This window comes from Poecile atricapillus, chromosome Z, assembly GCF_030490865.1.
Source record: "Poecile atricapillus isolate bPoeAtr1 chromosome Z, bPoeAtr1.hap1, whole genome shotgun sequence".
NCBI lineage: Eukaryota > Metazoa > Chordata > Aves > Passeriformes > Paridae > Poecile > Poecile atricapillus.
This window is the reverse complement of record NC_081289.1, coordinates 108,459,881-108,472,677: the sequence shown is the minus strand read 5'-3', so window position 1 is coordinate 108,472,677 and position 12,797 is coordinate 108,459,881. Positions and strand designations below refer to the sequence as shown.

Sequence of the window (12,797 nt, the reverse complement as noted above, 5' to 3'; positions counted from 1 at the left end):
CTAGCAGAAGCATGACCTTAGAAGCAACTAGAATAATGCCCAGTAATATTTTTCTTTAAAGATACTTTGCCTCTAAACTTCACTAAAAGTCAGCTTCAGTCAAAGTGTTTCTGTAACTTTGTGTGTCTGGGAGAAGAAAGAGGAGTCACAAGAAGCTGTTTTTCTAAGTGCTAAGGCCTTGATACTTTAGTATCTTCATTCTAGGTGGAGAGTATCTTTTCCTTCCCTTCTTTTTCAGAAACGCCTATCACTTGTTTGCCTTCTAATCGTGCCATCATAGTTTGCTGTAGCTGCCTCTGTAGCCAGCAACAAAAGCAACTACTGAACACTCCATAGAATTAAAAACAAAAACAAAAACCCACAAGAAGCAGAGATTAACTGCAGCATTAAGACATAATATATTAAAAATACTATACAAGACAGCATAGCAAAGTCAAAGGAGTATATTTCTGTAATTCACATACACATGCACACACTCCTGAGAATGGTGTCTTTGAAGATTTCTATACTTGTTAAGGAAGAAAAAGCAGAAATTTCCTAGAATTTTGTCGTAAATGTGTGAAAACCTATAAGCATGCAAATTTCTGTCTATGAAATGCACAAGTAAAGAATAATCTGTGTTTGAAGAAACTTCTAGAAGTCACTTTGGATAACCCACTACTCAAGTGCAATAATTACATAAGCATTTCATCTACAGAGTAATTAAAATATACTAATGTATGGGTAATGTAACAAAACCGGTAAGAGCACCGCACAGTTACTGGAACTCAGTAGCCCACGCTGCACTGATAGATTTGTGTCTTTCTCTGTGAACATAAAAAGTCATTATTTCAACTGATCACATTACATTTCTGGATTATTACTGATTTAGTAGAAACTTTAACCTTACTACTTGAAGAAAAAAAAGTAAATTTTAATTTCTAATTAGAACAGAAATATTCAAGCAACAACTGCCTATTCCCTTTCCCTGCTTACTTAGTGTCTAAGGTGCTGAAGGAACTCCTCAACAAAATGTCAGTCTGTGCTTATTGCCTACTATTGCTGATTGCTATATAAGCAACTCAGCACGGGCAGAAAACTTCTACCTCACTTATTCAGTGTCCTTTTCCAGCCCCCTGTAAATGTCTGGAGAAAAAAAAAAAACAGTGCAAGAGAAAATGGGAGTTCAAGGATTAGGAACTACAATTAGCACAGTCCTGTTATGAGCACAGGCCAGTCCAGCAATATGTAAAGTTACTTCTGAACCTACTCGACCTCCAGGTGACATAAGAGGATAGGAAGTTCACAGAGAAGCTTGGATGGGAAAATTCTCTTTGTTTTAGTGCACAGTTAAAGGATTACCGAATCGGTCCATCTATTTTGAATGTATTATGAAAACTGTTTTGAAGTTGTGCTTTTGCTTTCACAAACTGCTTTACTTTAACTGATTGGAATTCCCCTCTTGTAAAATACTTGATTAAATGACAAGAACATAGCTTTGGCAACTGTGTTTAAACTATTAAAAACTATTAAACTATTTGTTTAGTTCCTTCTTGATGAGCTGTTAATTCACCAAGTATTGTTGCAGGGCTACACTCACTGGCCTTCCCTGCCATCTCCTCCTTGATTTTGAAGGAGGATGAATTTTGCAAAGAGGTAATAACTAGTATTGTGCTTTTAACAATAGCAGACACTCTGGAGTAAATAGTGTTACACTCATGCTATTCAGGAAGGAAAATAGGCTGGCCAACATTGCATCCAGGCAGCTGCTTAAACTGTTTATGGTTTAAAGGTGGGTCCTAACATTATGTTGGAGATTAGAATCAGGATACCCAAGGAACTTAGTGGAAAACAGATGCTTTGAAAGCAAATAGTTCAAGTTATAACGTCAGCTTTTTTTGTTGCATTCTCATTAGATTTTTAATTGTACTTGCCCAGCAGAAGCAAAGCCATCAGTTCAAAATTTGCTTTTCTTTAAATATTCATTGCACCTGAACTCCATTCATCTAGGTTTTCTGTCTTTTGCTAGCCAGCGCCATGATTGTGAAGGAATTTTAATGCATTTGAAATATTGAGGAATAACTTATTTAAATTAATAATCATAGCACTCATAAATACCTGTCAAATGATAAAACTCAGTGTACAACGCAGGAAGGATGAATGTTCATTATCCATGTACTAAACTACAGTAAATGAGCTGTAGAAACAACAGATAAAAAACAGGTTCTGCCAGATTTAAATTTAGCAGGCTACATCTTCATGGGCTATTTGTAAAGGACTGTAAATAAGACTCCCCACCTCTGAGTACATTGTTTTGTGTAAAAATTTAGGTTGTTAGGGTACTATAGTTTGATAGAGGTTTTCTATTAACACCCCCCCCCTCCCCCCCGTAGTATGGCTTTGGAAAGAAAGTCTTGAAAATGTGGAAAAGAATTTCATAATTTCCTGTCTGGATCTAGTTAAGTAATGCAGTGCAATGCTACCTTCATTTTCAAGGGTAAACATAATAGTGATGCTCATGAAATATGAATTCTTAACAGCATCTGTAGTCTTAATTAACCAACCAGACAAGAGTATCTAGGAAGGGTTAGAAAATGGCAATAGGCAGAAAAGGCATTTTTTGGGATATGTTTTAAGCTTGTTTGAATGAAATAGAGTACAAATACCCCATGCATTATGGCAATACCAATGTCCAATGCACTGTGAATAAAGGGCAGAATTTTAAAGGGAATCCTTCCCCAAGTCAGCTTCTTAAGAGGTGGTATGCTCTGCTACAGAAAGAGGTAAAGGTTGTTAATTCATCATAACACTAGGAATAGGAGGCCAGTGAACAATATGTATTTATTAGCTGTTATCTTCCCTTTGCATTGTATTTATTTTATGTTTGCCTTGGTGCTGCTTTTAAATGTAGAGCAGTTTATTCATCCAACCTACCATTTCTTTTTAAGATGCAGCTTTTATCATTCCTTATGGAGTGACTTGATGTTTAATGTTATCAGAGATCTGAATCTTCAGAACTGATTAGATGAAAATTTTGCCTCATTAATAAGACAAGCTAGACATTAATTAAAGACAAGCTAGGTAAAGTAAATCTCAGTTTCAGTATTACTGTTAGTGATATGGGGTTTCTGAGCAGGAAACTGTGGGCAAGTGTGGTGGTCCTCCAGCCAGCCAGTGCCATGTATGAGAAGTTGACTGGATCACCAAGAGACACAATAACATTTCTACATATTATATATGACATTATTGTAGCTATAGATACACAAACTGTTACACTGGTACATAGACACTTTGCAGGAACAATTTTCTGAATTGAGGATAATGATTTAAGTTCTTTAAATTACATGGCACTTTTAAGACGAAAAAAAGCTAACAACATGTCTCATAAACAGTGCAGCAATCTGTTGGTTCTAGCTGTGAGGCAGCACCCAAAGCAGACAACTTTAGCATGTAGGTCTTAACAACTACATTGGGTTTTATTAGGGTAAATACTTTATTACTGAAGTGTAGGAGCATGGTAGGGAAGACTGGCAGTATGGGTAAAGAAAGCTATGTATCTTCTTAAAACAAATAGAAAAAGCTCACTCGTTGTAATACACCCAGATGACTGTTGTTAATTGAAATGTTCCTAATATCAAGGAGACAGAGAAACAGCAGAGGTGTACATTAGGGGTTTAACGTCTGTTTTCCTTTGAGACAATTTTGGGTTATTAATTAGGGGGAAAGTTGCTTCTGGGTCTCCCAGGTACTGGCATTATCACAAGGCAATAATGCAGGACCTGCAATTTCAATGCTATGCTGAAGTGGAAACTGCATAGTGTACAAAAGAAGTAGCTGATATTTTGCAGAGCCATTGCATTTTTTAAAATTCAATTAATGGTATTAATATAACTTTGTGCTACATGGACACATATCCTCTCTGAAAGTTAACACTGGCTAACTGAGGGTGTACTACAGTACCATTGAAAATGGTAATGCAGTGAAATGCTTCTGCAACGCAATGAAAATCCTAACACAGTACAGATGGATGTGTGCATTTACATTTCAATAGCAACTGAGAAATTGAGTAGTTATCTCCCTTTGATCAGGTGTGACAAATCAAAAAGACTACTCTATATTACAACTTCTTCATCCTGTTAGAGTCCCTTTACAACAGAAAGCACAACTTCTCATTCTTGGTTTAATAAAGGTCTGATATGATCCTTCATCCATCACTTATTAGCCTTGACCTGCTTTGTATTACACTGAGAGCTGATTTACTAACAGGTACTTTATAAAATAAACTGCCTAACTTGGATTTACTTTGTCCCACTTTTACTTTATCCCTATGTGCATTAATCATTAAGTGGCTCAGCAGCATCTGAAGTTACTTACGGATACTTAAAATGGTTTAAATTACACCTTTTCCAGAACACTTTTCTATTTTGTGGCTCAGGTAAGATACTTGTTGCTTAATACATTAAGACACATTTATTTTAGAGGAATTAAAGTGTTCACTCTTTGTGCAAGAAAGCCTTTAAACACAAGAAATAGTAGGAAATTATGAGATTGTTTACTTTTCAGTGGCTTTTACTGTGAAGTGATTTGTTTGTTTACAGAATTTTACCTATTTCCTTCTGTGTCTTCTCTAGTGAGCGATCTACATATTGAAACAGAGACAATGTAAAAGTAAGTAAAAATGGCCCAGGTAAGCTAGCTGCGTAAAGCAGAGGGTTAACCTGGGTCACTACTGTGCTCCACAGATTTCTGAAGAAAAAGGTGATTTTCAGCTTATGTCATTCAAGAGAGTTCAACATCGACCTTTTGCAGCTAGAGAATCCTCTCCTTTTTGAGTTTGTAAGCGGCCTTAGGAAGCTGATGGCACTAGTTCAGGCATATATTTTGTGTGAAAACACAGACAGGATGAAACCGCTTACCTTGCTCACTTGAACTGAGGGTGACTCAAGTTTTGCTTATCTGCTCTGAAGCCGATGCGTTGAGGGCGCTCTGATTACCCAGGAGAAAGCCCTAACCAATGGGCTATCAAGTGTTAAGAGTTACCTCTCTTACCTACATTCCGCCTCAGCCTTGTCTGTCTGTATAGCGCAATGAATAAATATACAGAGCTGTTGTTATGCAATAGTCCACATGCTCAGCATCTACAAAAATCCCGTGTTATTTGGATAGTGTCGGCAGATACCCACATCCGCTCCCCACTTCCTGCTAGCTGAGATCAGGGGCAGCGAAAGGGCCGGAGACTGCAAAAGAGAGCAAGGGGCTGTTTTGCTAACGTAGCACTCCTTCAGAGTATTTCACAGCCACTATGTCTCTCCGACCTATTCTACTTTCAGCAACAAATACAGTGAGCCAGCCCGGCACCGGGTTCGCACCTTCTGTTTGTGTCTGCTCCAATTCCAATGAAAGCATAGGGATGCTGGGCGCTAAGAAACACTAACTACTTTTGTTTCTTGATTATCTTTTTTGTGGTGTTTGTTTGGGTTTTTTGTGCTTCCGCTTATGAAATCTGTGTTTTTTATTACTTTATGCCTAGAAAACTCAAACACTTCTGGTTTGGTTCCTTATCTTCAGTCTGTGCTCTTCTTGAGAGCCAAAAACAACTGCACTTACTTTATGCATGGAAGAATGATGTGCCCTACTATGATTACATTATTATTTTTCTCATATTATTGAAATACATTGCTTTGATGAGTTATGTCTGCTGCATAATGCTGGCCCTCTCTTCAACAGAAGAGTAAATAACCTATTATGGGGGAAAACCAGCAGCTGATACAGCAGATGAGAGGCAGCTGAGAAATCCATCAGCCTGTGAAATATTACCAAGTCAGGACACTTTTCAAACCTAGCTGAGTAGAACACACTCTGAATAAGTCAATTGTGCTCCGTTTTTTTTTTTTTTAACATGAGCCGTGTATTTTGGCAGGATATCACAAATATATTTTTATATGTAAATTTTACAAAATTTACATATTGTAAAATACCTGCAGGCAGAGCGCAGAAAATGCTTTTTCTTTGTTCGCGTCTGAATTCAACATTGTTCAATGTTTTGAAGTCCTTCCTCTTCCCCAGAAAGCAAAGGAAACCACGCTTACCTGGAAGGCCAAATTGTGCACCCCTGAGTGATCACGGTTGGTCTCCGTCAGCTCCATGTGCCTGGTATGGAGTTTCGGGGGAATGCTGGAAGCTACTTGCAGCACAGGGCAGAATCAGCCAGGATCTGGTTAATCCATCCACAGGACTGGTATCACCTGAAGTCAAAGTAGCTGGAGGCCGTCTCAGGTTACTCTTATTCCCACTTAGCTCCACCTTCTCGCTTCCCTAGCACAGCCCCTTTTAGCCAATATTGAAAACGACCTTCAGAGAAAAGAATGGAGGATACCTGCAGGCCCAGAAACCTATTTTGCCCAATATATGTTCGGGGGGTCCTAAAGGAAAGTGTGTGTACTTATATGACTTATGTCTTACCTCACTTGTGTGGGAGAAAGTCTTCCAGATTTTGAGAGACCAACACAATTTTTGTCCATTTTAACATGTATTCTCAAGCCATTATTTTTGTGATATTAATGTAGTTTTATTTTCATTGCAGTTGGGGACTTCATCTAGCAGGAGGAAAAACGAGAATGTGAACAACACTCAAAACTCTGACAAGTGCTGGTTAAGGAACTTTCAGTTGACATCTGCATTTCATGTTACAGAGTACTTTGGTTATTTGTCCACAGATTACTCACTTGTAAATGAAGAGTTTTTATTATACTTTTCAGGCTTGCTATTTACAGTATTTCAAATAGATAGTGAATATTGTGAATATAAATTTTGCATTAAGAACAGCAAAAATGACAGTATTCTGTTTCTTGGAAATACAGCAAAGTATATTTATGAATTCATTAGCTGCCTACATTTATAACTTTGTACACACAGATGGAAAATGTCATGAATGATGCTTTAGCTTGTGAAAACAAAAAGCTATGCCCTTTTTTATGTATAAAACAGGAATGGATTGTCATGACTTAATATATTATTCGTAATATTGAACAATTACACGAAAATAAAATGATGCATCTTTCTGAGTAATCTTCCAACTGTTTTACTAGTATCATAAATCAAACTGTTGCAATATGTGCTTTTGACTATTATAATGTAACTATTGCAGAAAAAGGAGGATCACCTCTTTTTCAGGGTTTTTTTTGCAAGGAGTGCAGAGTTTTTAATGATTTTTAGGTTTGCAGTGTTCAGAACATTTTTGGTGACCCAGGTTTAGAAATCAACTTTTTAATTGGTAATTGTATTTGCTCTGTAAGTAGACGAAATTTTCTGACTAATTACTTCTCTCCACATAATAATCTTCATCAAGAAATAACTGCAAATATCTTTATCAAGTTTTTATAAAATTGTCCGCTGATTTCTGCATACCTCAGCTGCTTTCCCTTTCTTCCTTCTCTTCCTCTTCCAATTTGCAACATGCTTTTACTACAAGAAGGTAGAAGAAACAAGGCATTGAAAAATTTTCAAAGCCAGTCCATGCAATCTTAAAATCTGTAATCTGCATTTGCATAGTTGGAAGAAAGTTCTACCCTCCTAACAATTACAAGACACAAGTATTTTCTGCTATTGTTCCTTATCTTCTGTCAACCCATTAGATAATTTTTAAAACAGTTTCTCTCATTTAAAAAAACTCAGAATAACATTGACTCGATTATTTCAGTGTGGTTTTCTCCTTTGAATTATATTTTATGTTAGAAAACTCACAGAATACTTAAAACAAAATACCTACACATCCAAGAAAAATCCTGAACTCACTATAAAAACCATGAAATATTGCCATTTCTTGGTGGACAGAAGACCATATATTTAAAGAAAATTAGGTAACTCACTGATATTTTTTGACATGATTAGTCAGAATTATATTTAGTGTTTAATTTACAGCAAACCTTTGCTGTTTCTGGCTAGTTTAAATACTTGAAGATATATTATTTTATATCAAGACATGTTATGTGTCTGAGGAATATTGAATCTCACTATTTAAACTGATAACAAACTTGGATGTCTGTTTTCCTCTTAGGTGATTCTTTTGGTTGCAAGAAAGCATTAAAGACTCACATACTGAAATTTTACAGTTTATAATTTGAAATTGATCTATTTTACAATAGATTAATTGCTAGTCCGAAATAAATGTGTTACCAAAATTCTACTAATAGCAGAGAAATAATTTACAATAATCTTAGAGTTGTTTCCAAAGAATAGTGGTAAGAAACTTTATGTTCCATCCCCGTATTTCTGCATAAACTCTGGAATCTCTTTGTCTCATTTAGAGGAAGACTAATCAAAAGGCCTAATTGTCTCACTGAATTTCACTTATAAATGAGATTTATATTTTTCCTAGTGTGAATAATACATGGAGAAGGTTTATTTTCATTTGAAGGAATAGTTTTCCTGGGTGCTTCTCACTTCCATTTGTAATGGTAGAGGTTTATAAATTTATTGAAAGAATTCTGCTTTTTTCAGTTGGCAGCCCTGAGAAACTAGGGAAGAAAAGCATTTTACTGTATTAAAACAATCCAACTGGAAAAGCAGAAACTACTTTTCATGTATAGACTAAGGAAAATTTAGTGTGTTGGGTATTTTTACAATATTATGTGGAGATGACAAAGTGAACTACTGTTATTTCATCATACTTATGACCAAAACGTAGAAAATTAACAAAACTTTTGTAATTAATGTTTTTTATGAAGTTTTGAATATACCCAGCTGTCTTCTTGAATCCTTTCCTCAAAACATGTGAAAGGTGGTTTCAGTCATTCCCCAGAAATGTTTTCAAGAAGAATGTCATCATACCCTCAGAGTGATTTTCCTTGTATTCTAATGCAGATGAAGGAAACAAGAAATCTTAGTAGGAGAGGCTTTCAGCTGAGCTTTTTGCTTAGAGGTCTGAGTGGCAAAGAAATGGAATGCTGTGTCAAGTAAATAAAATATTTTGTTAGCAAATGAAACCTTCCCACTGCTATATAACTCAGTCATGAAATCCTAGTCACATGGTAAAGCATTCAGAACCTCTTTGTTCCGCAAGCAACAGCACAGAAATGCTCAATTTGCTCCGAAATTGGCACACAGACTGGAGAAAGCTAGAGAAGGGTTTTTTGGGTACTATAAAAATATTAACCAACAGCACAGCTTACTGTACACACATCAGGCAACATGATTCTTAATAATGTGCTAGGCAAATAGAGAAGAATAGCAAGAGTATGAAGGAATGAGTAAGGTATCTAAAGAAGAGTAAAGTAATTTTAAGGTATCTAAAGAAGAATCAAGTAATTCAGTTTTTTTCATTGCTGAACTGCAGGGAGCAACTTCATAGTTAGAATCTGCAAAGTTCAAAAATTCAAAATTTTTACATTCTTAACTGATCCTATTCATTATATACAGTTTTGTTAATATTATTCAGCTATGGTTTAACGAACAATTCAGTTAAAATTTTCAAAAATTTTGAGATAATCAAACCCAAATTTTTCATCCATGCCCTGAGTAAACTGCACCTCAGAGGAAAGGTGAATGAAAAAATCTGCTTACCATTGACAAATGGTTAGCAAGCGGAATATTGCTTTACATTTTGCTATATATCCTAACATTTATGTAGCCAGTCATGTTCATCTCTCTTCTGACTTCTCTGAGTGAAAAAGGTGCCTTCCATATTTGAAAAGATATGTAGCAAAAATAGGTTCTTTGTTCATGTCTATAATCTACAAACTTCAGGTGTTTGCAGTATGGCCTATTCAGTTTTTAGAAGTATTTTCATAGCAGTTTCATAGATAAATTATAACCCTCCACATCATCTTGAAAATAAAAGGTGAAGGGAAGAAAGTATTTGGGAAAAAAACCCCACAATTTTTTATGTGGGTAAAATTGTCTCCCAACACACAATTTTTTTGGAAAGTGTGACTTTGGGCCTAGTTTTTATAAAAAGGGAATTTCCCCTCCAAATTTTCAGGTACTGATGTTATATTTTAAAGGGAAAAGCAGACAGTGAAAAGATTCTTTGTAAGATAAAAACAGTTGAAAAAAATCAGAATGTTGTCAAGCTTGATGAGATGTGGACACAAAGCCCTGGTACAGAGCTCTTTACTGTAAATGAGGTGGCTGAGTGGTGAGGTGCTCCCTCCGTTTCTCCCACGTTCTGCTTTAAGTTCGGTTTTTTGTTTCTTGCTAATCACAGACTCTTGCCCAGTAAATCTTCAGTCCTTACTCTGGCTTGCAGCTGTCCCTCTGAGATCTTTTGAAATTAGTATGAATTTGAGCAGACTTTTTCTCTTCCTTTTTTCTCTTATTTGGTTCACTTCCTCGTTTTTCTGTGGCAGTAGAAATGAAATATTTTCATACTCCCAGTTGAACTAAAGTTGCCCCTTCACCCGTAGGAAATCACTGCAAATGAAGTGCATGTTTAACCAAAGCAATTAATTAGGGGGTAAAGACTTCTCAGAGGAGAGTCAAGGGCTGTGAGAGCTATTGTGTTTTACCTTGTGGCAAATACCTGTGTAAAGTTAAAAACAAATGAATCCTGGGCACATATTTATTTTTACTTTGTAATAATTTTACCGTCCTGCAAAATTCCCGTTTAGAGGGATGAAATGCTACAGTGAGTCAACAGGACAGCCTGTTGTGAAAACTAGACCTCTGAGCTGGAAAGTGAATTACAGGTACCATTACTTGTTGCATTTGCAAAGGCAGGTGTGACCAGCCCCCTTGGGAAATTAATTTAAAATGGTGATATAGGAAGGAAATTAATTTTTTTTCTGTATTCTAGAGTAGTGTAGTGTAGCTGGCATTTGCAAGGACTGTGTATACAAAGGTGTGCTTCTGGGTGTACCTGTAGTGCTTCACGGGAACTTCCCAGCTTTTTTCTGTACAGATGGGAGAGTGACAAATTACTTCATTGAATTCCTAGCTTGCTTTGTCTAAGCAACTAGTCGACACTGGATCTCCCCAAGTGCTGAATTCTCAGAGGTGCCAGGCGTTATGCTGGCAGCCCCCATACAAGGACGAGGCTGAGACAAACTGATAGGTGTTAAGTGCACATTGTGACGTGTCAGTGGATATCCTGGGAGCTCCTCCAGGCTAAAATGTGCATAGATAAGATAATTTTCTGTTCCTGCATATGTAGGAATAGTAAGGTCGAATAGTCTTTTGTCCACTGCCAAGATAACTAGAATATGTTTCTTAGGTACTTAAAATTAGCCCATAGCAATTTATTATGCTCTTACTAGGATCGTTTTCATGCTTATAGGACTAGAATCTATCAGGATCACTAGGGTTGTAAAGTTTATCTCAATAACGCAGTTCAGGAGTCTGATCTGATCCTGTGAAGATCCCTTTGCAAGGCTTGCAAAGAGAAGTCCTGCACCATCTGCATAGTGACTGACAGTCCTGTTAGAGAGATTCGGTTCTCCACAAAAGCAAAAGATCATAGGAAATAATTTTTGTAACTAGAACTCGGTCTCTGAATGTGTGTACAGGTCAGAGAGTATTTTTCCTAAAACAAAACAATCTGGTATAAACCAACATAAATTATTACTACTTGTTTATAAACGAGGTGAAACTCTGTCAAGTTGGTAGTTTTTTTCTTCAGTGATTGTTGTGTTTGTTGCTGTTATAATCCAAAGAATGCTACTTACCTACTTATTGAAATGTTTTTTACGTAAGTAAATAGATGTATCCTGCCAGTGCAGTATAAGCTCGAGTATAGTTCTTATTTTCAAACTAGCAGCACAAATTTACATTTTCCTTATAATAAAGAAATTCAAAAGGATTAAAAAGAGGACTAATCAGAAATCTAAAAGTTCTGAAAGTGTTTAGATGTCTGTCTATGAGAAAGGCTATATTCATAACACAAAACTTATTCTTCTGTGCGATTATTGCTTTCTTTGCACACTTAATAGTGTTTCTGAAGCTTGGAACTGCAAGAGGATGATGATAAGTAGGAGCTTAAACTAGTCAATGGGAATCCTCAATGGCTGGGAAATCAAGAAAAAGTCACAAAAAAATTCTGTACTTACATTCCTTACATTTAATGATAAATCACTCATTGTTATTGGGATCCAAGGTAATTTACTGTGAATATACAGTGCTCAGTGTGGTTCCCTGTGGAGACACTCATTATGCATACAACGAAGATTTACTGCTGTAAAAATGGCAACCAGCACTGTTTGTAGAACCGTCACAGTGAGGTTTGAGAATTTTTACACAGAACCGTACCTTCACCTGCAGTCCAAGTCACTTAGATTTGAAAACAAGCAGTACTGATGAAATATTTAGCCTTGAAGCCTCTGTAAGACCGTCTTAATTGCCAGTAAATGGTCTTATCTTTCCTTTTTTTAAAACCATCATCTAGTCACACTGGCAGTTCAGCAAGCTTCTGTTGTTGGAATAACAGAGCTAAGGGTTATGCTCTAATTTACAGCACCTCTGTCATCAGGGGTCCTTAAGAGCACAAAAAAAAAGCAATAGGAGGTAGAGGATGCATGCTACTCAGTACCTTTAATTTAGTGTACTAGTACTAGAAGTACTTTTCATCTAGGATAGACAACAAGGCCTATCCAAGGACATGAAGTGCTATATAACACAATCTCTTGGGGCAAATTTCTTACTCATTAACTTTTTTTCTGTCTGTTTGTTTTGATTGAGTTTTATTTTGTCTTTTTGCCTGTGTGATGCTATTTCCTTTGAGAGAATGGCAAATACACTACTCATACACTTCCACTAAACAATACCAATTACATATATAAATTTTGGTGGAATGAATGACTAGGAAGCAGAACAAGCACACAATGAGG

The 12,797-nt window shown here is 36.4% G+C and overlaps 1 protein-coding gene across 1 annotated transcript in view; it reads right to left on the bottom strand.

The window, feature by feature from the left end:
• SLC28A3 (solute carrier family 28 member 3) overlaps positions 1 to 6,189 on the bottom strand; it is a 36,524-nt gene extending 30,335 nt beyond the window's left edge. The window contains exon 1 of the mRNA XM_058826477.1: positions 6,069 to 6,189. Within this exon, the coding sequence (XP_058682460.1) occupies positions 6,069 to 6,125 (57 nt within the window). The 5' untranslated portion in view covers positions 6,126 to 6,189. The remainder of the gene's footprint in view (positions 1 to 6,068) is intronic.
• Between the last annotated feature and the right edge of the window lie 6,608 nt (positions 6,190 to 12,797).